The following is a 25207-nucleotide window of genomic DNA, read 5'->3' as shown; positions in this document are numbered from 1 at the left end:
TTTTGTAGCCGTGCCTTGGAGTGAGGGTCCCCCCGCCTCCTCTCCCCCGTCCCGTCCCCTCATCGTCCCATGCTCATTCAGGAAGCTGTCTTTGCGGCCAACCCTTTGCAGCTGCCCCTGGGTTCGCAGGGCCTCTCGCGGAGGGGCGTCCGAGCCGGAGAGAAGGACTGCTCTGGGGGCGTGGGCCTCAGGCCAGGGCTGAGCTGACCCTTTGTTTGGGGGCACAAGCACGTCTGTTCCTCAACTCGCCCATGAGCCCCGTGGCCAGACTGGACACCGGCCCAGAACGTGCCGTCCTCTTAGCATCTGAGGTTTGCCCGCCAGTTGCGGGAAAGTCCAGGGTGAGGGGTCGGCGTCTTCTCCTCTAGACTGTCCTTACTTTGCTCCTGACTTCTGGGTCTCCGAGTCTGGGGAGATGGCTGTCCTGGGTGTGTGCACTTATCTGGGGAGTGCACGCCTCAGCGGGGTCCCCGAGAAAGCCAGGGGCAGGGACTCATTCAGGGCCCCTGGTCACGTGCTGCCGGTTTCGGTCTGTGAGCTCAGCCTGCCTTCACCAGACAGGCTGTGGCCCCATCGCCAGGTAAGTATGGCACCCCCAGGGCTGGAGGAGGCGACCCAGGCCTGGTGCCCTTCCTGCAGAGGCTGTTGGAGGTGCCTGTGGAAGGCCAAGCCCCTGGGCCTCTGGACTGGGGCGGGCTGGCGGTTGTGGGGCCTGAACTTGTGGAGCTTCTCCCTGCCGCAGCTTGTGGCTGACTGTCCATTCGTCCCTGGGTGTCCAGCTTGACTGCTGGAGGTGGCTGCAAGCTGCCCGTTCTGTCACCAAGTGACCCCACTCGCTTTCGCTTTTGCTGCAGACACTGAGCATGTCTCTGCGACCTTTGACCTGGGTGCCGGCCCACCTGTTAATGGACCTGCCCGTGTAGGGGGTGGGCAGAAGGGCAGGGGCCTGGGGGGCCAGGTGCGCCCCCCCGGCAGAGCCTGGCTATGCCACTGGAGGTGACGGCTCATGCGGGGCGGCCGGGGGAGGTGACCGCGGGGGTTGCGGGGCCGCTGAGCCCCGCCTCTTGCCCGCACCCCCACCAGCTTTCTTCCTGCGTCTCTTCCTGCCGCTGCGACGTCCAAAGTAGCTTTACTCTTTATCACCGTGTTTTCTGTTTCAGTTCGTATATGTGTTTTATTTGCCTTTTTTTAATTATATTTAAGTTCTTTTTATTTTGTGTTCTAGGTTTTAAGGTCTTTCTAATTTCTTAATTTTTTTTGTTGTTTTTTTGTTCTGTTTTTTGTTTTTATGTGCTGTATTTTCAGTGTTTTAACCAAACAGTTGTGGCTACTCATGGTGAGGAATGACCGCTAAGAGTTTGGGTTCTTTGCATTTGGAGGTCACTGCCACACGTTGATGGTTTAGGAGGTTGAGAGGTTTGCCGTTAGGTAAGTGGTGGCCAGGGGAGCGTCCTGCGGGTAGGCGGCGGCCTGTAGGCTCAGGGAGAGCCAGGGGCTGGGGGAGGCCTGGCTGCGCCGCACGGTTCCCCTCGGTGACTTTGGGGGCGAGGAGGCCCACTGCAGACCCGCAGACACCAGCTGGCGGGGCACAGACAGGCCACCGGACGTGGCCGTTGAGGAGGCGGCCCAGAAAACGTGTGGTCCGGAGAGGTGTGGACTCGAATGCCGGCCTCCCTCGGCCCTCTCGGACTTCCCCGTGCCTCGGGTCCCCTGCGGCCGTCTCTTGAGTGCTGGCCCGGGGCTCCGTGCAGCAGAGGGCCCCTGCCCGCGGGAGGCCTGGGAGCCTGTGTCGTGTGGGGTGGACAGACCACTGGGGCAGCTCCATCACAGAGGCTGTCAGTGTGCCTCGTGTCACAAAGAGGATTTTTCCTTCTCAAATCGGCCTTAGGCACTGGAACCCAAATAGAAAATGCTTGGACGGGGTGCCCCCAGGGAGACAGGACCTGTCACGCGGGGCCTGTGGCCTCAGCACATTAATAATCCGGGCCCGTTGTTCTTGGCTGTGGGGGCCGTCCTGTGGCCTGCAGGATAGTGAGCGGACCCCCGCCTCCACCCACTGGACCCCAGGAGCACCTACCCGTCCCCAGTTGTGAGAGCCATGGGTGTTCCCACACATCAACACACATCCCCGCGGACCTGGCCGCCGGGTCGAGGAGGGTGTCGATTTGGATTCCAGGCACACGCATCCCCGCAGCCTGTTAGATGAAGCTGGAGGTCACCACCCCAGGCCCTGGCCTGACACTGACCACGCGGGTCAGGAAAAGGCAGGTCTCAGAGGTCCCCAACCAGCTCTGCCTCCCGGTCACCTAGAGGCAGCCACGGGAGCCTGGTCAGGCCTTCCTAGTTGAAGGCGGGTGTGAGCGGGTCCCAGCGTGTGTCCAGCTTTACGGAGAAGGCCATGCACCCCTGCCGTCAGCTTCTTCCCCTCAGCGCCCCCAGAAGCACCCCTTCTGGAGAAATCGTGTGAGCCACTGGCGCTGGCGACTGGGGTGTGCACCGGGAGCTGGGCCCCGCAAGAGGGTGGTGATAGGGCCTGGGGGTGCTGCCGGCAGGTTCTGGCGTGCCCACCGAGGACTGGGTTGGGGGTGAGTCACGGTTGTCGGTGTTCGTAGCCGCGTGGGGCCAGGTTATGGATCTTGTCAGGAGCTTCAGGAGGAAAGACCGGGAGAGGAGCGGGCTGGTTTCCTGCGCCGTACTTCCTCAAGTAGAGCGTGTTCGCGGCAGGAGGCTCTCACTGTCAGCGGCCAAGGGCGCATTTTAATGGTCGGTCTCTGTCCGCCCCGGGAATGTTTTGAGGGTGACCCGTTCCGTGGAAGAAGAGTCACAGTTTGTTGGCATTTGTGTGGACGTGTAGGTGCTTGAGCCGTGGGGGCTGAGAATTCCACATTCCCTCTAGTCTCGTGCATTCGTTTGGGAGGTCTGTGCCCCTCCCAGCCCCTGGCTGCGGCCAGCACTGGGAGCGGGAGATGGAGTGGGGGGCGGGAGGCGGGAGGCGGGAGGCGGGAGACGGGGCTGGCCGGCCGCAGCACCCGTAGCTTGATCCGAAGGCATGCTCAGCCTCCTCCCAGGCCCCGTAGAGCCCTCCGCCCCGCCCTGAGGCGCACCTTGTTTCCGACCCCCACCCCGCTGGCTGCAAAGGGTTGCTTGTCATGTTCACCTAGCTTCATGTCCATCACACGCGGCATCGGCGGGCTGTTCCCGGGAGCGTGTAGGCTAAAAGCCCCGATGTGCAGCATTTAAATAAGGTGGCAGCAGCCTCTGCAAAGTGGGAGGAGTGGCTGGGTGAACGAAGGGACCGGGCCCGAGGAGCTGGCCCGACAGGAGAGCAGGAGTCTCCTGTCCCTCCCGGTCCCGGCACAGAGCGCCGTTTGACCGTGGCCGAGGGAGCCCAGCACGGGGGCCCCGTGGAGGTGGCCAAGGCCCCTGCTGGCCCTGCACCGCGTGCCCGGCCGTACCCAGAGCCTGGGGGCGTGGTGGCCCACATGACGAGCTTCTCCCTTCCCTGTGTTTGGCCCTAGTGTCCACAGGACGAGATGTCCGAGTCGGGCCAGTCTTCCGCGGCTGCCACGCCCAGCACCACGGGCACCAAGTCCAACACGCCCACGTCCTCCGTGCCCTCGGCGGCGGTGACGCCGCTCAACGAGAGCCTGCAGCCGCTGGGGGACTACGGCGCCAGCACAAAGAGCAGCAAGCGGGCTCGGGAGAAGCGGAACAGCCGCAACATGGAGGTCCAGGTCACACAGGAGATGCGGAACGTCAGCATAGGTGCCTCGGCCGCCCGCGTGCTCCCGGGCGGCACCCCCCCCCCCCCCCCCCCCCCTGCTATCCTGCCGTCCCTTCCAGCTACCGCTTTTAGCTCGGGTGCCAGCACAGACAGCGCAGACATTCGTGGGCTCCCCGGCCACAGAGCCAGAAGTGAGCGATCAGGGTGGCAGTGTCCTCGTGGGGTCGTCCCTTCCTCTTAGGACACGGTCAGATGAGACCAGGGCCTGCCCGTGTGGCCTTCACCTCTTCAGAGTCCCCATCTCCAGATGCAGTCACATGCAGGGGTTCCGGGGGCTGTGGCTTCAGCGCGTGGACTCAGGGGGCAACCCGGCTTCTGACGGTACACTGCCATCACCCAGCAGACGCACTCACTAGAGGAGGGACAGGAGGAGAGACAGGGCTTTGGGTCTGGTCGTTGGAGGTCATGAAAAGGAGACCCGGTTCTGATGAAGGGGCCCCACGTGGCCACCGGCGAGGAGGAAGCCCTTTCCTGACGGTCCCTGCCTGGCGGAGGTCTAGTGTGGGGTCTCCAGATACGGGACCAGAGGGCAGGTGCCCCCCCTAACCCTGGGGTTCCTGTGTGTCCCCCCCACCCCTCAGGCATGGGCAGCAGTGACGAGTGGTCTGATGTTCAAGACATCATCGACTCCACCCCGGAGCTGGACATGAGTCGGGAGCCCCGTCTCGATCGCACGGGCAACAGGTACTCACTGAGCCCGGGGGCCGGGTGGGCTCAGTGTTCACTGTGGAGGTGGGGCCTTTGGCGAAGGTGCCCCCTGCAGCCTCTTGCACAGGCAGCGCTGGCATTGAGCGGCCCCTTGGAGGGTGTTGGAGAGCCCCCGCCTGCAGCCCAGAACGCTGCCCACTCACCCTGCCCTCCCCCGGCCACATGTCCTCACAGCCCAACCCAGGGGATCGTGAACAAGGCTTTTGGCATCAACACTGACTCCCTGTACCACGAACTGTCGACCGCGGGGTCGGAGGTCATCGGGGACGTGGATGAAGGAGCGGACCTGCTAGGTAAACTCAGGCCACCCCCGTGACCTCAGGGCCTCGGGCTTGCTGCCGTTGCTTTTGTTCGTAATGAAAGCAAAGTCTTTGTCAGCTGCAACCTAGGGGTTTCTTTTCACAGTTTTGTCGAGATATATTTCACATTCCATAAAAGGTATCCCCTTAAAGTATAAAGTTCAGTGGGTTTCAGGGTGCTCACAGAGCTGTGTTACTGCCTAATTTTAGAGCGTTCCATCACCCTGAAAACCGTGCCCGTGCCTAGGCGGTGCACTTTTTAGCAATTGTGCTCCTCGCAGAAAATGCCCAGACAGGGTCGGTGCCCAACTGCAAGCTCTCGGCACCGTGGTCGCCTCCAGAGCTCCCTGCACCTGGGTCAGAAATGGGTGCAGAGACAGTTCCCCATGTGGACTCCCTCCGGGGCCTCCTTCCTGTCCTGGGGTGGGCGTCAGGCACGTAGAGGCCATGTATGCAGCCGAGCACTGCCCTCGGGGTCCGGGGCCAGGTGGGAAATCGGATCCTTGCAGTGGCACGCCTCACCCCCCCCCCCGCCCCCCCCCCCCCCCCCCCGCCAGCTCCTGCCCCTGCTGACCTCGTCCCCTGAAGGCCTGCTGCAGGACCAGAGCTCTCGGTCCCTTCCTCCCAGCAAGGCAGCTTCCGGGGCAGAGGGTGACCATATTGTGGGGGATCTGTGGCTCTGGCTTGTCCTCTCCTCCCCACGCTGGCTTCTGTGGAGGGATGGTACCCCCAGCTCTCGTGGCTTAGGAGGGGCAGCCAGTCGGCGGTGCCACTTCAGCCCAGAAATCCGTGAGGCCGCCTGCAGGCCCTGTGGCCCGGGTTTGGTCACGTGCTGCCCAAGGAGGTGGAGCTGCCTCACGTGGATGAGGTTTGTTTTGTTTTTTAATGTTTATTTATTTTGAGAGAGAGAGAGCGGGAGAGGGGCAGAGAGAGAGGCAGAGACAGAGAATCCTAAGCAGCCTCTGCACTGTCAGCCAAGAGTCTGACGAAGGGGCTCGAACCCACGAACCCACGAGATCATGACCTGAGCTGAAAACAGGAGCCGGACGCTCAACCGACTGAGCCGCCCAGGCGCCCCTTGCGTCGAAGAGTTCTACTTCCCACCAATGTCCCTCTGCACTGGTGACCTTTGGCCATCAGGGACTTGAGGACATTTGTAGAGTGTGTCTGCCTCGGGCTCAGCTCCCCTGTGCGGACGGCAGTGTCTTCGGTGGATGGCCGGGCTTCCGGCTGCAGACGTGGCCCGGCTGGAGCCCACGAGGGAGGGCCACCAGCTGGTGGTTTCCATCTGCACAGCCTCACTCTCTTAGCTCCGGCCCTGCTGGTTGTCTCGCTCGGGCCGCAGAGGCCCCCCGGGAGCACAGCCGCCTGCGGTGAAGCCTACTTAAAAAAATAACAGAAACTGTTAACATATAGAAAAAAGGTACTTAGAGGAAATCATTTTCAATATTCTGACACCTTTCCCCTCTCCTTTATAGAGTTCAGGTAATCCTATATACATTCCAATTTTTATTTTTGGAAAAGTAGCACGCGTTCATAACAATATTCGCATAATACCAGAAATTGCCAATAAGAGCGTAAAAACCAGACGATCGTGACGAGTGCACCTTCCCAGGTGCCGTAGCACACACACGTACGTGGCCCGTGGGGGGGTTTGGGTCATGTCTGTCCTCCCCTTTGTGGGCGATGTTACCATCTCTCTGACCTGCTAATACCCCCAGTGCGCTTCACCTTGTGGCATGAGACTGTAAATTACTCAACCCGTTCTGCCAGGTTCTGGTTTTTGCTGTTTGGATACTGCGGTCACAGATACCTATGGGCGTAAATCAGCTCGCCCCCCCCTGGAGACTTCTTTAGGACAGGTTTCTAGAGGTGGGAACCTCAGCGTAGAGATGTGGGCTCCTGACGCTGGCTCCACGTTGCTTTCCCAGATGTGGCTTCCGTGGGGCTTGTGCCTGGCTGTTCTTCAGACGTTGGACCTGCCAGGCCGGGAGAGGCATGGGAAGGAACTCCCGTCCCTAGAGTTTGTGCCCGGGAGCGAGGCTGTAGTGGGTGACCAGGCGCACGTGTGTGTCCGCGAAGGAGCACCTTTCTGCCAGGCCCACCTTGGAGGCTGTGAGGGCGCGAGGGCCTCGTGTGTGCTGCACTCCTGAGTCTCTGATGAAAGAGGTGGCGGCCTTCTCCCTGGAAGAGCGCATAGGCACACGGCGTTCGTGTGTCCGCGACCCGGCTCCACGTTCGAGTTCCTGGCCGTGGGCAGCTCAGCTGCCCCGCGCCGTGTTGAGGGGCCGGCCGCAGGTTGGGGAGGGGACCGTAGGGGAGGCGCCCAGCTGGAGTCCCAGACCTTGTGCTTTTCAGTCTCGTCTCACGACACGGTTCCAGTCATCGACACGGTCACGAGAAGAGTCACACCAGCATTAGATGTGCGCGTCTGCCTTTAATCTGGGGTGCTGCCGCCGCCCCCGTTTCATAGATGAAGAAGCTGAGCCCGGGGAAGGTGAAGTGAAGCAGCACACTGGGGACTTGAACCCAGGTCCAGCCAGAGCAGCAGGCGTGACTGACCGCCCTCTGTGCTTTCTAGGGATGGAATGTCATGGGTTTGCCCAGAGCGCACAGTCCAGTGTCTCTGAGTGAGCTCAGGGCCGTGAGGTCAGCACCCCACGGCTCTAGAGCACTGTCCCCCCCCGAAGGAAGCCTGTGCCCACACACAGTGACCCATCTGTGTCTGTGCTCTTGCCCTCTCGGGCACTTCCTGTCACCTGGCCCAACTCTTCCACCTGGCCTCTTTCTGTGCACCAGTGCCCGTGAGGTTTGTACGTGTTGTAGCAGGGGTCAGTGTTCCATCCTTCCCCGGCAGAGCGGTGCTCTGTGGCACAGATGGGCCTCCACCTCCCGTGGCCATTCATCCACTGCTGGGCATCGTGGCTGATGCTTCTGCTCCACGTTTGGTCCCTCGCGTGGTCGTGGAGGATGACTGGAGTTGGCCGGCCTCGTTGCCGCCCGTGACTCTGGGTGGCCTGCCCGCCAGCACGTCCCGTCATTGGTCACTGGCCGGTGGCCACCCTGGGCCCCGCTCTGTTCTGGCTGGCGTGGGCCCCGTTCTTGAGCGTGCCCTTCCAGAGCCTTAGGCACGACGGGCATCTGAAAGGCAGGCCGCCCCTGGGAGGTGAGAAAGAATCAGGCGCTGTCACACTGTGTCAGTGGGGCGCCAGGCAGAGGAGCCCTCCCTTTGCCCAGCAGGGTGGAGGAATGGGCTGGGGTCGGCTCCAGTCCCCTTGCCGAGGGGCCCCAGCCCCGTTGTCTGGCTCGGCTAGAGTCTTTCTGAAGAGCCTCGTGCCTGTCCCCTGCGTTCCCTGTGTGGCTGCTAAACAGCAAAAAGCCCGCGGCCAGTGGGCGGCCGTCCTCACAGTGACAAGGTCCTGCGATAGCAGAAACACGGTGATGTTGTCAGTGTGGCTGAGGACGGCGTCCTTCAAAGCTCCGCGTGTCTGGATCGGGCATTTGGATCGTGTCTGTTCGCCACAGCATTTGGACCGTGAATTCCTTTAGCAAGGAAGGAAGGACCCTGGATGGGCCTGTCTTGTTACATTTCACTAAGCTGACCGCACCGCTTGTAAGATACGCCGTTAGTTTAGAAATCTCCAGGAAAGGAAGCCCTTGCTTCAAGTTGAAGGGGGACACGACTTCGATCTTGAGAGCACGCCCAGTCTCAGAGGCGCCGTGCTTCAAGAGTGCGCCTCTCAGAGCTGACATAGCTGGGGAGCCGAGGAGTTAGCACCTAGTGACCACGTAGCACGTGCTGGGCGTCTACCAGGGAGTTTCCAGGGAGCCCGAGCTACGGAGGTCACGTCTCTCCTTCACGGACGAGGAAACTGAGGCTCAGACGAGCCAGGCAGTGCACCCTGCGTCAGTGAGTTGGAGTCCGAAGGCCGCACAGGCCGACCGGACGTGCATTCTACCCGGTGCGCTGTGCCCGGATAGCGGGGTCCCGCCCCGTGGCAACCAGACCCAGACGCCGTCTAGACGTTAACCTTGAGAGAGAGACAGCCCGTGTGCACAGAACTCGGGAACATGACGGAAGAACATAGAAAGGGGCGCCCAGGCGGCTTAGTCGGTTAAGCATTCGACTTCAACTCAGGTCATGATTTTGCAGTTCGTTGAGTTCAGGCCCTGCATCAGACTCTGTGCTGACAGCCTGGAGCCTGCTTCGGATTCTGTGTCTCCCTCTCTCTCTGCCCTTCCCTCCCCTCAGAAAAAAATAAACATTTAAAAAAAAGAACACGAAAGGCCTCATGCATCGAGAACTTCTGCATGCTCCGGGTCTGCGGGCTGAGCTCTGTAAAGCTGCCGGGTGGCCTCACGGCTCAGCCCATTGTCCGTACCCAGCCCCGGCCAAAGAGCTTCGTGAGCAGACTCCAGACTCCGTCCAGGAGAACATGTGAGAAGAGCCCGGAAAGGGCTAAGAAAGAACAGGCTGCAGGGCTGCCTGACGCTCCAGGCACCAAAGGGTTTACAAGCTGTGACGCGGAGGGCGGCGGACCCGGGGTGGCAACAGACCGGTGACCCCTCCGGTTCGTGTGAGGAGAGCTGGCCCCGCGTGGGAATTCACCGACGCTGAATGTGGCGCTTCACATCCCCGGAAAACGGGTGGATTAGTTGAATAGCCATTTGGTGAAGAGCGAAGTCTGGTCCCAACCTCCCGCCGTATACAGAAGACTTTGTAGGGGGACTTCGGACCTAAACATAAACACGCAAGGACAGCGGGACTGGAAGAACGCCGGAGAGTGTTCTCTGCATGGCCACAACCGTAGAGGAAAGTGCTGCCAGGTGTGGCTACGCACAAGTCAACATATACGTGATCTCCCTCGCTGACAGAGGTCAAGTACAGTGGAACCTGAGCAGAGGATGAAATCGGGAAGTTCCCAGAAGATGCCCACCTACCACAAAAAGATATTCAACTTCAAGAATGAGGCAGGACAGAAAAGAGAAAACACAGATGAGTTTTTGTTTTTGTTTTTTTCTCACAAGAGCAACAAACACGAAGCAGGTGCTAGGGCGCCCACGGCCGGGAGGTGGTCGTGCGGCCTGCGGAGCCGTGCTGGCGGGGTGAGGTGAGCGGTCGCTCCTACCCGTCCCCGCCTGGAAGTCCGGGGTGCTGGGCGGTGAGTGCACGCCCCTGTGCGCTGAGCACTCATCCCAGGCGAGCGCAGATCTCCAGTGCACAGTCCCGTGACATGGCGTCAGGTGGGACAGAGCAAATGGGCCAAGAGGGTGGGTATTTGCCCTTGGTTTGTGCGTATGTGCCTATGTATGTATGTATTGGGAGAGAGAAAGACACAGCGTGGGGAGGGAGGGGCAGAGGGAGAGAGTGAATCCCACGCAGGTTCTGCACTGCCGGCGTAGAGCCCAACGTGGGCCCGGAACCCACGAAGCCGCGAGACCATGACCTGAACTAAAACCAAGAGTCAGACGCTTAACCGACTGAGCCACCCAGGTGCCCCTTTGGTTTTGTGTTTTAAAAGCTGGTGTTCTTCAGGGCGCCTGGGTGGCTCAATCACTTGTGTTCCACTTCAACTCAGGTCGGGACCTCACAGTTCGTGAGTTCGAGCCCCGCGTCAGGCTCTGTGCTGACAGCTCGGAGCCCGGAGCTGCCTCGGGTTCTGCGTCTCCCTCTCTCTCTCTGCCCCTCCCCTGCTCATGCTTTGTCTCTGTCTCTCAAAAATAAAAATATTAAAAAGAAAAGCTGGTGTTTATCTGGAAAGAGTTCTGAGAGACAGAAGATCAGCTCTTGAGCACGGTTGCCCTGGGGCGTCAAGACGAGCGGTCACGTCCACTGTTGAGCTGGCACATTCCTTTATCATTTCAGTTCCTGCAGCACGTTGTGCGTTGTGTCATTTACGTCAAGTGACGAAGTGACCACGTACACAGTACTGTTGCACCCAGTCTTCAGCTGGGAAAAGTTTGGAGCCCAGGAGGAAGGCACTGCCGGCCCCACACGCCTCCACCCCTGTCCCCAGCGCCCCTGCTTTCTGCCTGCCTTTCCCTCCCTGCCAGCCGGGCCCTTGCTTCTTTCTCTTTTTCTGGCCGTCCTTTCCCTGAGGTCGCGCCCTTCCGGAAAGGCCTGGGCTGGCGGGAGAGGTGGGGGCCACGAGGCCAAGCTCACGCGCTCTGGGGGCACCTGGGGCCTGGACGCCCCGGGCCCCCCGGCGCAGCCCCCGTGCACACACCCTCTCACCTTCCCCGGCCGTCGCTGCTGCGTCTTCGGGGCCTCGCCCTCCTGAGGGCTGAGCAGGTGTGGGGCCCGGCGCTCAGGGTCTCTGTTTTCCTTCAGGGTTGCCGTCCCCAGGGGGATTTGTCGCCCACGGGCCTGGTGACACCTGCTTGTATTCTTTCACGCGTTGTTGCTTTCTCTGTAATAAGAATTTCTTTATTTTGTTGGTTCCAGTCACCAACTGACCTTTGTCACTTCCTTCCCCCGTCTCTCTGTGCTTTGCTGGACACGGCCCCAGGGGAGTTCTCAGGTGCGTATCTCCAGCCGTCTGCCACCCCTCCTCACGGCGCTGTCCGGCTGCAGTGGGGGGCATCCTGGGGACACTCCCCACTGCTGTCCAGTCACCACAGGCTGTGCGGCCTGTCCCTTCCTGGGTCCCCTCCAGGCCACTAAGGCACACGTGCTTCTGCTTACCAGCCTACTGCCGCTCGGAAGCTTCTCTTGGTTTGCTCTACTAGCCCACTGACAGTGGCCCTGACACGTGAGGGAGAATGGCTGTGCCCTGGACCCTGTCCCTCAAAGGCAGAGAGTGCCCCAGTGACATTTCTCAGGGTTCTCCCCTGTCAGGCACACCCCAGAAGTCAGGGGTCCCATGCCCACGTGGCAGATGGCCCATCTCCGGGCTTCTCCGATTGTTCGCAGCAGGAGACTCTGAGGCCCCGGCCCGTCCACACGCGGCCTCCCCCGTGTACTCGAAGGCGTGCCGGGTCCCCGGGCACAGCTTTCCCTCATTTGCAGACTTGTGCCCTAAACCACCACCCGCACGGCCCAGGACTCTGGTGCACGGGGTCAAGTACACTGCCCGGCCCCTCATCTCATCACCCGCTGCCCTTGGCCTGGTGACCTGTGCAGCCAAGGATGCAATGTCCAGAAGGAGCAGCTGGCTCCGTGCCACCCCCTGGCCCTCCCAACCCACCCCTGTGTCCATCCCACCTGCCCGCCGGCCCTCCCCTCTGTCCACCCCCTGGCCTTCCCTCCCGTCCTCTCCTGTGTCCACCACCCCAGCCCTCCTAGCTCTCTCCTATGTCCACCTTCCAGCCCTCCCAGCTCTCCCCTGTGTCCACCCACCGGCCCTACCGGCCTCCCTTGTGTCCACCCACCCTGCCTCCCACCCTCCCCTGTGTCCACCCCCTGGCCCTCCTAGCCCTCCCCTGCATCCACCTCCCGGCACCCCTGACCTCTTCTGTGCCCACCCTTAACCCAGCAAGAAGAAGGCTCCGTGCCACCACCCCGGCCTGCCCACCCTCCCCTGTGTCCACCCCCCCAGCCCTCCCTCCCCCCGTCTCCTGTGTCCACCCCCCGGCCCTCCGTCCCCCGACTCCTGTGTCCAGCCCCCAGCCCTCCCTCCCGCCCTCTCCCGTGTCCACCCCCCCAGCCCTCCCCTGTGTGCACCCCTAACCCAGCGAGAAGCAGGCTCCATGCCACCCCCCTGGCCCTGCTGCCCTCCCCCGTGTCCACCTCTAACACAGCAAGAAGCAGCCACACGGCACCGCCGCCCTGCTGTTCACTGAGGCTTAATGCGCTTCTTTCTCTCCCTCCCTCCCTCCCCTGCCCCCCCCCACCCCCCCGCCACCCGGCTCCCGCACTGGGCTCCCGCACTGGGACGACTCTCGCAGTGCGCCATGATTTCTTTGGTAAGCCCAAGGCCCTGTTTCAGTTTGCGTTCCTCCCTTTCTTGGCTTCCTCTGTCTGCCTCACACCTTCTCGTGCTTCCTGAGCCTTTTGCTTTGCTCTGCATGGTGGGATTGGCGGTGGGGTCAGCAGGGGCCACAGGCACTCCTGGCTCCAGGGTGGGGTTGGGGCTCGAGTGGGGAGCTGCAGTGCTGAGCCCCCCAGCCGCCTCCCTCCGAGCACACCCTGGACAGGTGGAGGGGGGGCGGGCCACATCCGAGGCCAGGGGGTGCAGATGGGGACAGCCGTCAGAAGCCACTCTGCGCACACCGTGTGTGTCAGGGGTCTCATCTCACGATCACCTCATACCGGGGGTGGGGGGGCTGGTGAATGGGAGGAACAGACCCTGGGTCTCTGGGGCTTTCTGTCCCAACAGATGAGGTTCAGTCCTCTGGAGTTGCTGTGGCGTGCCTGCAAAGCTCAGACGGCGGGGTCCACTTTGGGGCTGGCCTACAGGGGCCGGGTCGGCCCTTCTGGGCACCAACCCCAGGGAGTGTGTCCTCCCCGCTCTCCCTTACCCCTGCCTCCTGCTGTCCCCACCGCGGCGGGCCAGGTTCCCCCAGCCCTACTCCTGGCCCCGGTGGAGGGCCGCGCCTACCATGGGGCCATCCCATCTCCTTGGCCGGGGGCTCTGTGCCGTCCTGAGCTGCCTTCTCTGTCCCCATCACCACAGCACCAACCGCTGTTCTCCCGGGGACGGCCCTGCAAAGGGTCTGCCTCCCGAAGGGCGAGGGGAGACCGGAGGATGCTGGCAGAGAGGACAGATTGAGGTGGTCCTTGGGGCCGGCTCACGCTGGTGCCGGCTGGGCCCTGCGGCACGCTGGCCTCACGTGGATAGCCGTGGGAGCTCAACCCAGGGCTGCCGTGCCCATTGAGGCAGCAGGGCCCTCCTCAGTACCCTCCAGGGGCTGTTCTGGGCTTGCATTCCTGACCGCGTTGTTGAGTTGAGAGCCCGCCCGAGGAGCCGCAGAGATCCCTCTGCAGGGATTGTCTGGCTTCCCGGAGACCAGACTGCTGGCCTCGCGCCCTCACCTCTGCCCTCCCAGGGCTGAGCCATCCCCCAGGGAGGATTTTTGGTACTCTGGGGCAGGTATAGTAGTGTCAGGGTCTGGCCTCACCAGGCACAGGTAATCTCTCTGTGCCTTTTGTTGCAGGAATGGGCAAGGAAGTGGGGAACCTGCTGCTGGAGAACTCACAGCTTCTAGAAACCAAGTAAGGACTCCTGTCTGGCACAGGGCTTGCTGAGATGGCCCTCCCCCAGGGCCGGGCCTCCCTGTAGCAACCCGGAGCTGTGACCTCTCAGCCCCTTGGAGGCCCCCATCATAGCGAGCAGGCTGGCTCACCCAGAGCCCTCATCTTTCTGCCTTTCCAAAGAAACGCTCTGAACGTGGTGAAGAATGACCTCATCGCCAAGGTGGACCAGCTGTCCGGGGAGCAGGAGGTGCTGAAAGGGGACCTGGAAGCTGCCAGACAGGCCAAAGCCCGGCTGGAGGGCCGCATCAAGGACCTGGAGGAGGAGTTGAGGAGGTGAGCGTAGGCCTGGAGGCTCCTGGGAGGAAGAGGGGCCAGGCCCGCCCCCCACCCCAGTCCTCTCCTCCCCCGGGCAGCAGCCTCACCTCCTCTCTGTTCCAGCTCACTTGTGGGCCTCCTCTCCCCATCCTCCCGGGAGTCCCCCAGGAGGCATGGATGTCGCGCCTTGGGTGTCCTGCCACTCTCGTGCCTTATGTTTCTTGAGGAGGAGGGAGTTCAGGCACCCAGGAAGCTCTGGGGTCCCCTCCCCAGCACTCTGCACCTCCCTGTGGCTTCTCTTCCAGCCTGATGCTCATCCGAGGGGTGCCTGTAGCTCCAGACCGGAGTGGGGGTGTGACAGGAGGGGGGGGGCAGGCGGCACTTGTCGGGCCTGCAGGTGCCGCACACCTGTCTGGGGCCGGCCTGCGGCCCTGCCACCTGTGCACGTGGCCCTGCCTGCCCGTTAGCCAGGCCCCACGGCCCTGCTGGGCAGCCAGGAGAGACATCTGGGCTTCTAGGCGTGAGCTAGCAGGGCTGTGGGCTTCCACCCCCCCTCCCCACAGTCACATTTCCCTCCTCGTCCTGCAGAGTGAAGTCAGAAGCCATCATCGCCCGCCGCGAACCCAAAGAAGAGGTGGAGGATGTAAGCAGCTATCTCTGTACAGAATTGGTATATTCCACTATTAACATGCGGGGCAGGGGGGGCGGGTGGTGCGGGGTGGGCTCCCGGGGCGCGCTAATTCTCTGGGTCTCTGGGCCCTCCTCATCCTTCCTCTGTCAGCTCCTCTGCCCCTTCTTAGTGGGAACCCCCGTTCGGCCTGTGGGCCCCCTCTGAGGTGCAAGGAATGTTCTCAGGAGCCCTCTGCTCCTTGGGGGTTCGTACCTGACATGCAGGGAATGTTTGTAGGGGTCTTTTCCCGTAATTCGTGGACCCCTTCTGGCCTCCTTTCTGGAATAGAGCCCAGGTCTGGTGACTGGGCCGCTTTCCTGTAGGAGAGGGTGGGGCCCAGCTCCTTGTCCCAAAGTGAGTGGTGCGTCCTGGCCGCACCTCTTGTCAGCTCTTAGCTTCGGGGGTGTCAGGGTGCTGCTCACATAGCAGCCATCCGAGACGCAGTAGGTGCTCCTTCAGCCCAGCCAACCCCACCCCCAGGAGCAGAAACAAAGGTGTGGGTGAATTGTGGAGCCACGGGAGGCATCAGTCGGGGCCCGTGCCTCCTTGCGTGGGGCCGGGGTCTCGTGCTCCCTGGCCCAGCAGCTCCCCCTGGCCCCTCACCCCTGTGCCAGACTGTAGCAGCCCAGGACACAGCTCCTCGGAGCGGACTTGGTCCTGTCACAGCACCCACAGACGGCAGACCCCACACATCTGCCAGAACCTCCCACGTCCTACTCGGACGTGTGACCCCAGGTCCTGCTCACTGCACCTTCCCTAGAACCTGTCTTCCCATGGTTCCACCTGGGACCGGCCTCACCTGTTAGCGTTGATGGACGGTTTCACCTGGGATCGCCAGGGTGTCCAGGGGCCGTGTCGTAGCCCTCAAGTGTATCGTGTGACCTTTTGGGGGCGGGCAGGCCCCCAGCATCTCCTGCCCCCTGCCCACACCCTCCCCGCCACGTTTCCTGAGGCTCCGTGGGAACCCGCCCTGGGATTCGCCCACACCTGGGCCAGCCCGGCGAGGAAGCGCATGTGAGTCGGCCAGCAGGCCCCTCGCTGGCTGACCGGCAGCGCCCCCCTCCCCCCCCAGGACAAGATCCCCATGGCGCAGCGCCGCCGCTTCACACGGGTGGAGATGGCGCGTGTGCTCATGGAGCGGAACCAGTACAAAGAAAGGCTGATGGAGCTTCAGGAGGCCGTGCGGTGGACCGAGATGATCAGGTGGGTCCCCCAGGCTGCCCTTGGGGTTCTGGAAGGCACCCCCATCTCCTTTTGTGATCTGTGACCCCCAGAGGAGGCCCTGATGGTGGGATTGAGTTTGGTCTGCACCCCAGCCCCGTGTCTCATAGGAGGATTGGAGGGACCTCATGGGAGCTGTTTGGGGGCCCGACCCGGCCAGGGGCTAGAGCTGGGCTGGGGCATGTTGGGCCTGGTGTGCTGGAACCCCTCGGGGGATTTGAACCGACCCACGCAGGGACCCCTCTTCCCCGAGGCTCCATTCCTGGCCATGGGGAGGGCCCCCCCCCCCGCCCCACCCCCTGAGAAGGTCCTGGGCAAGCGAAGCCAGAGAAGTCCAGCAACAGCGGTGCAGGGTTTGACTGGCTAGGGCCCAGAGGGGGTGTGGTGTGTGGGCAAGTCCACTGGACGCTGGCCGAGCGGGGCTCCTTCCCGGCCCCTCCCCGCAGAGCGTCCCGAGAGCATCCGTCTGTCCAGGAGAAGAAGAAGTCCACCATCTGGCAGTTGTGAGTTGGGGCGCCGGGGTGGGGTGGGGGCAGGGACGGCTCCCCACTGGCCGCCCCTCACTTCCCATGCCTCCGCTGGCAGCTTCAGCCGCCTCTTCAGCTCCTCCTCCAGCCCCCCTCCGGCCAAGCGCTCCTATCCCTCGGTGAACATTCACTACAAATCACCCACCACGGCCGGCTTCAGCCAGCGCCGCAGCCATGCCATGTGCCAGATCTCGGCTGGCAGCCGGCCTCTGGAGTTCTTCCCCGATGAGTGAGTGTCTCCCACTGGCCTGCGTGGGGGCGGGGGGCGAGGAGGACACGGTGTGTCCCGGGGCCTCTCCCCTCTGGGCTCCGAGGCAGGAGCGTGAGGCCTGTGCTGGGGGCGGGGTCCCTCCTGGGAAGGAGGCTAACCTCTCTGTGCCCACACCATGACGGGGCGCCCCAGGTGTCCCTCCCCTCAGTCCCTGCACAAAGTCTCTCAGCTGTGCTCCCCTGCCCTGGGGGACCCCCCCAACCCCGCCTGGCCTGTGCACCTGCGCCCCACAGGGACGCTTGGAGCTGATGGGAAGTTTACCAGCAAGGTTGGCTTTCTTCCGGGGAATAGGCGTCCTTCGGAATTTTATGTTTTCCTTAGTTTTGATACCAAGAATCTGGCTCCAGGGCAGAAGTGGGGAATTCTGTGTCTTGCATCAGAAGACTGAAGTTGCCCTGTTAAGGGTTGGGGGCGGGGGGGGGGGGGGGGTGGGGGGAGGGCACCTCACTGCAGGGCCCTGCCAGCCAGCCCTCGGTGGCAGCAACGGCCGAACGGGCACCGGGGCACGGGGCGCACGCCCCACAGGGCAGACCCGCGCGGCTGAGGAGTAACCTGCCGCGCCTCCTGCCCAGTGACTGCACTTCGTCCGCCCGCCGGGAGCAGAAGCGCGAGCAGTACCGGCAGGTGCGCGAGCACGTGCGCAATGACGACGGGCGGCTGCAGGCCTGCGGCTGGAGCCTGCCGGCCAAGTACAAGCAGGTGCTGCAGGGGGCGCGGGGCGCGGGGTGGGGTGGGGAGGGTGCCGGGGCAGCCCTGCGGTGCCCCCGCGGCCCTTCCTGCCCGGGGCCGGCCCTCTGCCCCACGCCTCGCGCCCACGTGGCCGCTCGGCCTTGTGGTTGCAGCTGAGTCCCAATGGGGGCCAGGAGGACACGCGGATGAAGAACGTGCCTGTCCCCGTGTACTGCCGCCCTCTGGTGGAGAAGGACCCAACCATGAAGGTGAGCCGGCCCAGTCGGCCTGGCACATGGGGGTGGGCGGGAGCACCTGTCTCAGGCCCCGCCGCCCCCCAGGGGCCAGCGGAGGGGACTGGGCTCCTGACCACACGACCCTTCTCCCAGCTGTGGTGTGCTGCGGGCGTCAACCTGAGTGGGTGGAAACCGAGCGAGGACGACTCCACGAATGGAGTCAAGCCCCCACCAGGCCGTGACCCTCTGACCTGTGACCGGGAAGTGGAAGGAGAGACCAAGAGCAATCACACGTCCCCCGAGAAGAAGGTCAGAGTGGAAGGCAGGGCCGGGGACACCTGCTTTGCTGCCGTGTGTGTACTCGGGCTGTGCCCGGCACTGGAGTCTTGTTGGGAGTGACAGAGATAGGATGACTAAGGCCAGGGCTGGAGACTGGGCTCATCTGAGGACCCACCCCCTGTCCAGGGCACGCGGGGCCTGTGCTTTGTCCTCGGCGGGTGGGGAAGTGTGGAGGCCCAGACGCTCTGCAGGTGGTAGGGCTGGAGGGGTCAGGCCACCGGGCGCATCTCTGTCCTTGCGAGCTGTGCACAGGAGGGCGGCAGGAAATGATTCACCCGCGGGTCCTTGTTCTGTGGCCTAGGCTGACTTGGGGGGCAGGGACTTAGACTCAGGAGCTCAGTTCTCCATGGGAGTGAGGCCACACATGCCGGCGGTCTTGGTAGAAAGTCCAGTCCCGAGTTTTTGTCGCCCTGCTACAAGGGAGGACAGCCGTCTCCCCTAAGGCCACAGGCAAGGTTATCTCCTGATAGAGTCCAGGTGGCCCCACCGCCCCGTGCGGCTGCTGGTGTGGCCCGCACCCGGCACCAGCCCCCGTCTCCTGTGCCCCAAAACAGGCAAGAGAGCTCCCCGAGGTGGATGCCACCTCCAGCCGCGTGTGGATCCTCACCAGCACCCTGACCACCAGCAAGGTGGTCATCATCGATGCCAACCAGCCGGGCACCGTGGTGGACCAGTTCACCGTCTGCAATGCCCACGTCCTGTGCATCTCCAGTATTCCAGGTGAGGGCCAGCCCCGCATGGATGCCCACACCCACAGCGCTGGGGTCTGCGCCGCTCCACACGTGGCTGTGATGTAGAGGCGGCCCCGGCCTTGCTTGGGACATGATGTGGACACTCGGGAGCCTGTGGGGGTGTCCCCATTAGTGTTGTGAACAACTGGCGAGACCCAAGGTGAGGCCCACTCACCCAACTGGAAGGAGATGCGTTGGGCCCCGGGACAGACGGAAATGTCAGTCGGGTGCTGAACGTGGACCTACTGGGGGGCCCAGCTCCCACTGTCCAGCTGCAGCAGGGAGAGCTGGGGCCCCCCCAGGCTTGGCTTTGCCGCACGCCAGCACCCGGGGGTGGCCAGGGCCCTGCCGGGGTCCATTTGCTGAGATGACCCCAAGCTCCTCAGACTTCTTGAGGTTCTGTCACGTGACCACAGTCCTTTGCTCAGAGACCGGAGTCTCACTACTCCACTCTCGCAGGCTTCCCAGGCCTCCAGGCGGTGGTGGCCTGCAGGCCCCCGTGCTGAGGCTGGGCTGGCCTGAGAGGAGAGCCTGGGGCCCACCTCCTCCCCCAGCACCCACACCGGGACAGGAGCCCTGGGTGTGTGGTCTTGTAGTAGGGGCTTCTTGGTGAGGAGTGACGGGGCGGTGACTCCCCCCAGCGGCCAGTGACAGCGACTACCCTCCGGGGGAGATCTTCCTGGACGGCGACGTAAACCCAGAAGACTCCAGTGCAGACGGTGTGCTGGCGGGTATCACCCTGGTGGGCTGTGCCACCCGCTGCAACGTGCCACGCAGCAACTGCTCCTCCCGAGGGGACACCCCGGTGCTGGACAAGGGCCAAGGTGAGTCTGGGCCTGAGCCCGGGCGGCTATCTTCTCTGAGCCCCGCGTTCCTCCCCACTGCACAGCCAGCCAGGCTCACCTTCTGCTCGCGCAGGGGAGGTGGCTGCCGTCGCCAACGGGAAGGTCAACCCAGCTCAGTCCACGGAAGAGGCCACAGAAGCCACGGAGGTGCCAGACTCTGGGCCCAGCGAGGCGGAGGCAGCTGCGGTGCGGCCCGGGCCCCTCACGGAGCACGTCTTCACTGACCTGGCCCCCACCCCGGCCCCCAGCACCCAGCCTGGCAGGTGGGCGAACTCGGGACGGGGCAGACAGAGGGGAGGGAGACTGGCAGAGGCGGGCGGGGACGGGCTTCCACAGGCCACCCTGGAGCCGCCATCCTTCCTGCAGCGAGAACGGGCAGGAGGCCGACACGGGGGGTGTGCAGCCAGAGCCGGAGCCCAGCGCAGACCCTGCGGGGGCCAGCACCAGCGCTGCCCCCACTATGTGGCTGGGAGCCCAGAACGGCTGGTAGGTGGGGCCCTGGGGCCACGGTGGGGCAGGGTCCCCGGGCAAGCACCCCTGCCCACCACAGCCTCCTCCCACAGGCTCTACGTGCACTCGGCTGTGGCCAACTGGAAGAAGTGTCTGCACTCCATCAAGCTGAAGGACTCCGTCCTGAGCCTGGTGTACGTGACCGCCAGCAGAGGCCAGGGCACGGGAGGGGCCCGGGGTGGCCTGGCCTCTACCCGCTCACCACCATTCCGTTCCAGGCACGTGAAAGGGCGAGTGCTGGTGGCCCTGGCAGACGGAACTCTGGCCATCTTCCACCGAGGCGAAGGTGAGGCCTGGGCCGAGCAGCCACCCCTGTGTGAGCGGAGCCGGGCCCCGGCCAGGTGTGAGCAGGTGTCTTGGACTCTCTGCAGATGGCCAGTGGGACCTGAGCAACTACCACCTGATGGACCTGGGCCACCCACACCACTCCATCCGCTGCATGGCCGTCGTGTACGACCGCGTCTGGTGCGGCTACAAGAACAAGGTGCACGTCATCCAGCCCAAGACGATGCAGATCGAGGTGAGTGCTGGCGGCAGGAGGGTCTCCGTGCAGGGGCGGTCAGCTGAGGTCACTCCCAACGTGCCTTCTAACAGGCACTGGGGGCTTCGTGGGGTCACGGGAGACGTGCTCGGGGAGACGACGTCACCGGCCAGGCTGCGAGTGCGTCTTTCCGGATCCCACCTGCTGCTGCACTCTGTGACAAGTCAGAGTGACACCACGTGGGCCCCACATGCCTCCCCTCGGCCACCTGGCCGTGCGCGGAGGGGGCCGGTGGGTGGCGACAGCTCCTCCTCGGAGCCTGGACCTTGAGGAGCAAAGCAGGCAGTAGAGGGGAAGTTGCAGTGACCCGGTGGCCGTGGCAGGGTCAGAGTACCCCCCCCCCCACCCCCCGCTGACGCAAGCTGCCGTGACTCCACAGAAATCGTTTGACGCCCACCCACGGCGGGAGAGCCAGGTCCGGCAGCTGGCGTGGATCGGCGACGGGGTGTGGGTGTCCATCCGCCTGGACTCCACGCTGAGGCTCTACCACGCCCACACCCACCAGCACCTGCAGGACGTGGACATCGAACCCTATGTCAGCAAGATGCTGGGTGAGGGGCTGCGACGGCTCGGGGGGCGGGCAGGGAGGGCCCCTGGCCCCGCCATGCTGACTCCCCCCCCCCCCCCCCCAGGCACAGGCAAGCTGGGCTTCTCCTTCGTGCGCATCACAGCCCTGCTCATCGCGGGCAACCGCCTCTGGGTGGGCACCGGCAACGGCGTCGTCATCTCCATCCCACTGACCGAGAGTGAGTCACCCCCCACCGACGGCTGCTGCCAAAGGGCGAGAGTCAGGGCCGGGGTTGTGGGGCGGGCTCTGCCGGGCCGTACTGGGGGGCTGGGGTGCCTCCCGGGCTGCGGCCTTGCCCCGCGCCCCCCCCCCCGCCCCTCCCGTGACTCCTCTCCTCTCTCTTCCATGTTCCGTCCCCCCCATCTCCCTCAGCCGTGGTCCTGCACCGAGGCCAGCTCCTGGGGCTCCGGGGTAAGTCAGAGCACCTGTCTCCCGCCCCTAGAGGGAAGCCCCCGCCTGAGAGGCCCTGTGGGCCGAGGCCGGCCTGGCCCCTCGGCGAGGGTGCACTCCCACCCTCTGCCCCTCGCCCGCTAGAGATCTGGTCTCCTACTCAGGCTCGGGTCCTGGGGCCCTGCTCTCTCTCCAGCCAACAAGACCTCCCCCACCTCCGGAGAGGGGGCCCGTCCGGGGGGTGTCATCCACGTGTACGGTGACGACAGCAGTGACAAATCAGCCAGCAGCTTCATCCCCTACTGCTCCATGGCCCAGGCCCAGCTCTGCTTCCACGGGCACCGCGACGCCGTCAAGTTTTTCGTCTCCGTGCCAGGTGAGGAGGGGCCGGGCCCACTCCCGCCGCAGGGCCGTGCGTGGCCTCCCTTCGGCTGCCCCACTGAGGTCCCTGTGCCCCGACAGGGAACGTGTTGGCCACTCTCAACGGCAGCGTGCTCGACAGCCCGTCCGAGAGCCCCGGGCCGGCCGCCCCTGCCTCTGAAGCCGAGGGCCAGCAGCTGAAGAACGTGCTGGTGCTGAGTGGCGGGGAGGGCTACATCGACTTCCGCATCGGTGAGTGGGCGCTGCCCGGGTCAGCATGTCCCCAGCAGGGCCGTCTCATCACCGCGGCTGCTGTCTCCCTAGGCGACGGAGAGGATGACGACACAGAGGAGAGCGCGGGGGACGTGAACCAGGTGAAGCCCTTGCTGTCCAAGGCCGAGCGCAGCCACATCATCGTGTGGCAGGTGTCCTACAGCCCCGAGTGAGGCTTCGGCTTCCGGCGCCCCTCCTGCCGACGCCAACGTGTACATACGACCCCGCCCGCCTGCCCACTGCCCGCCCTGCAGGCAGCCCGGCACCAGCCCCTCTTCTAACCTCTCAACCTGCAGCTTTCACCTTACGGCCGGGCGTCCCCGACAGCGGGCGGCAACGTGGGTCAGGGAGGCAGGGAACCCGGGTGGCGCTCTCACCAGGGAGGGGAAGGACCTCTCCAGACAGACGTGCTTTCCCCGGCAGCTTGTGGCCGGCCCCCCATCCCAAGTTCCCACGTCCCAGGGGCCCTTTGGGGCCAGAGCGAGGCAGGATCCCGTGGTAGGTCAGGCTGGGAAGAGGCCCTACAGGCAGCTCCCAGCTCCCCCCGGGCCCCCCCCCACTTCCTGTGCTCCTGGAGCAGGAGGCAGGGATTTCCGCCCGCCAAGTCTTCCCAGCTGGAGCCCACTAGCCTTTGCCTGCTGCCTGAAGGGGGGGCCTGACCCTAGGGGGGCCGGCCCAGCCACTAGCCTTCCCTGGACGCTCCCCACCCCGCTCCCTGCCACCCCGGGAACTGGCATGAAAGCGCGTGACCAGCCTGCCTAAGGCAGCTGCCCTCTTTCTGCTCACTGTCGGGCAGGAGACCCCCCTGGCAGGAGCAGGCTCTGGAGTCCTACCCATCCCAGAAACCCCTAGGGTGGAATTTCTCAGGCTGCCAGGGCAAGCCCAGGCCTCAGGAAGAAGGGGGAGGCCCCTGGCCTCTCCTGGGGTCGGTCCTAAGATACAGGCTCAGCCTCAGGGTGACAGGGGAACTTGTCTGGGGACTGCCTCCCACAGTTTCCAAGGAGCCCAGCTCCCGAGACACACTCTAAGTGCCTAGGGCTGGCAGTGTGGCCGGCTCTGGGTGTGGATGGCCACTTGCTTTGAGGGGTGCCGCCCTGGACTGCTGCTCCCTGAACCTACTGGAGAGGGGCGCTGGTTGGGGCAGCCCCCGGCCCTGCTGCCCACCCACCTCCCACCAGAGAAGCACACATCTCCGGCAGCCTCCCCAGGAGCCCAGCCGGCCTGGCCACAGCCCTGTGCAGCTGCAGGCTTCCCCCCACCACCCTGCCACCCTCCACTGTGATGTACGTTCAGTCCCTTGTCTGTTCCCACAGGCCGTGCAGTGACTCGGGGGCTAGCTGGGTGGGTGCGGCTGGGGGGGAGGGGCTGGGCGGACATTCTCCTCAGGCTTTGGCCCTGCAAGCAAACCCACGTATCTGCTCTGTATGTAATAAATGTCTTAACATGTAGCTCTGTGTCCCTGGGCCCAGACCAACGTGAGCATAAGCACTTCACTTTATTGTAAACAGAAGTGCAGGCCAGCCTCAGCGCTGGCCCGAGTGCGTTTCCAGGCGGGTCGCAAACCGGATGGCCCCTGGGGCCCGCGGGCAGGGCTACTCGTACAGCCAGTGCCCGGCGCTGTCCTCCCAGCACAGCAGCTCGTCGCCGCGGAACCAGAGGGCGATCTCGCGGCGGGCGCTCTCCACCGAGTCGCTGCCGTGGATCACGTTCCTGCGGGAGAGCCGCGTGAGCGCCGGCGGCCGCTGGGGCGTCGCGACGGGCTGGGCGCAAGCTCTGGCGGCCTTACTTGCCAACCTCGACGCAGAAGTCCCCGCGGATGGTGCCGGGCGCCGCGTCGGCCGGGTCCGTGGCCCCGATGAGGGCCCTCGAGGCGCGCACCACGTCCAGCCCCTGCCACACCTGTGAGCGGGTTGGCGGGGTACTCGGCTCGAGGCCAGGGACGGACCGCCCGCCCTCCCGCCCGCGGCCGGCACTCACCATGGCCACCACCGGCCCCGAGCCCATGTAGTCCACCAGGCGGCCGTAGAAGGGGCGCTCGCGCAGTTCGGCGTAGTGTTCACGCAGCAGTTCCTCCGAGGCCTGCGGCGGGCCGGGGTGGGGTCGGGCCGCGCGCGCCGGGACCCCCGCCCGCTTCCCCCTGCGCCCCGCCCCCGCCCTCCCTCACCTGCACCAGCTTCAGCGCCACCAGCTTGAAGCCTTTCCTCTCGAAGCGCCGCACGATCTCGCCCACGAGCCGCCGCTGCACGCCGTCGGGCTTCACGGCCAGGAAGGTGCGCTCGTGCACGCCGGCGCAGGCTGCGGGGACCCGCGGGGCGCGGCGCGTCAGGCCCGTCCGCCCCCCGCCTCTGCCCCGGCGGCCCGCCCCGGCCCGCGCCGCTCACCCGCCGGGAAGAGGTGGGCCAGCACCGTCAGCACCAGGCAGATCATGATGGCGGCGGCGGTGGTGGCAGCGGTTCGGACCGGGCGGGGCCTGCGCTTAAAGGGGCCGGGCCGCGGCCCGGAGGGCGGGCGCTGAAGCTCACGCCCACCCCAGGACCCCTGCGACACCCGCCGGGCGCTCCCCAAGCCCCAAACTCCTCCAACCCAGCCCCAAACTCAAAGAAACCACACCCCAAGGCTATGGCTTCTGCCTTTATTCGCGTGCAGTCTGCCCGAGTCCCGGCAGAGGCCGTACGCGACGGGAACGGGGAAAGAGCCTGGAAGGTACAGGCGCCAGCGCGAGGGCGGCACACGGGCAGCCCCGCCGCCCGCGGCTTCCCCCCAGCAGCCATCACAGAGCTGGGGGACAAAGGAAAGACACAGGGGCAACGGCCC

At 64.4% G+C, this 25207-nt stretch overlaps 2 protein-coding genes across 14 annotated transcripts in view; one reads left to right on the top strand and one right to left on the bottom strand.

Annotated features, from left to right (window-relative positions):
* MAPK8IP3 (mitogen-activated protein kinase 8 interacting protein 3) overlaps positions 1-23771 on the top strand; it is a 48037-nt gene extending 24266 nt beyond the window's left edge. For 4 of the 13 annotated variants that reach the window (XM_047838320.1, XM_047838311.1, XM_047838319.1 and 1 more), the window contains exons 6-32: positions 3519-3765; positions 4366-4468; positions 4667-4785; positions 11301-11312; positions 12679-12696; positions 13888-13945; positions 14108-14260; positions 14831-14912; positions 15985-16115; positions 16580-16636; positions 16719-16889; positions 17504-17630; positions 17774-17869; positions 17990-18145; positions 18730-18895; positions 19548-19730; positions 19825-20014; positions 20118-20237; positions 20315-20395; positions 20480-20547; positions 20633-20781; positions 21182-21353; positions 21435-21548; positions 21743-21781; positions 21957-22136; positions 22223-22372; positions 22445-23770. In XM_047838320.1, the coding sequence (XP_047694276.1) occupies positions 3519-3765; positions 4366-4468; positions 4667-4785; positions 11301-11312; positions 12679-12696; positions 13888-13945; positions 14108-14260; positions 14831-14912; positions 15985-16115; positions 16580-16636; positions 16719-16889; positions 17504-17630; positions 17774-17869; positions 17990-18145; positions 18730-18895; positions 19548-19730; positions 19825-20014; positions 20118-20237; positions 20315-20395; positions 20480-20547; positions 20633-20781; positions 21182-21353; positions 21435-21548; positions 21743-21781; positions 21957-22136; positions 22223-22372; positions 22445-22566 (3264 nt within the window). In that variant the 3' untranslated portion in view covers positions 22567-23770. Of the gene's footprint in view, positions 1-5; positions 1429-3518; positions 3766-4365; positions 4469-4666; positions 4786-11300; positions 11313-12678; positions 12697-13887; positions 13946-14107; positions 14261-14830; positions 14913-15984; positions 16116-16579; positions 16637-16718; positions 16890-17503; positions 17631-17773; positions 17870-17989; positions 18146-18729; positions 18896-19547; positions 19731-19824; positions 20015-20117; positions 20238-20314; positions 20396-20479; positions 20548-20632; positions 20782-21181; positions 21354-21434; positions 21549-21742; positions 21782-21956; positions 22137-22222; positions 22373-22444 lie in introns of those variants that run through there. The other 9 variants (XM_047838313.1, XM_047838321.1, XM_047838312.1 and 6 more) reach the window with 7 other exon arrangements.
* A 98-nt stretch (positions 23772-23869) lies between these two features.
* Positions 23870-25173, bottom strand: NME3 (NME/NM23 nucleoside diphosphate kinase 3). Its single transcript, XM_047838561.1, has 6 exons — positions 25004-25173; positions 24775-24863; positions 24558-24688; positions 24371-24472; positions 24180-24292; positions 23870-24103 (listed from the first exon to the last, which is right to left on the bottom strand). Exons 1-6 carry the CDS (start codon positions 25162-25164, stop codon positions 23986-23988), a joined length of 714 nt encoding a protein of 237 aa, XP_047694517.1. The 5' UTR covers positions 25165-25173; the 3' UTR covers positions 23870-23985.
* Between the last annotated feature and the right edge of the window lie 34 nt (positions 25174-25207).

The sequence above is a fragment of the Prionailurus viverrinus genome, chromosome E3 (assembly GCF_022837055.1).
Source record: "Prionailurus viverrinus isolate Anna chromosome E3, UM_Priviv_1.0, whole genome shotgun sequence".
Lineage (NCBI taxonomy): Eukaryota > Metazoa > Chordata > Mammalia > Carnivora > Felidae > Prionailurus > Prionailurus viverrinus.
The sequence above is the reverse complement of the archived record's forward strand: the minus strand, read 5'-3'. Positions and strand labels throughout refer to the sequence as shown.

Bases quoted from the DNA above. Each gene is read 5' to 3' on its own strand.
- NME3 (XM_047838561.1), bottom strand. From the start codon at position 25,164: ATGGCTGCTGGGGGGAAGCCGCGGGCGGCGGGGCTGCCCGTGTGCCGC. The intron at 24,473-24,557 runs GTGAGGGAGGGC...GGCCCGCCGCAG, and splicing joins TGGCGCTGAAGCTGGTGCAG to GCCTCGGAGGAACTGCTGCG. The intron at 24,293-24,370 runs GTGAGTGCCGGC...ACCCGCTCACAG, and splicing joins CGGGGCCGGTGGTGGCCATG to GTGTGGCAGGGGCTGGACGT.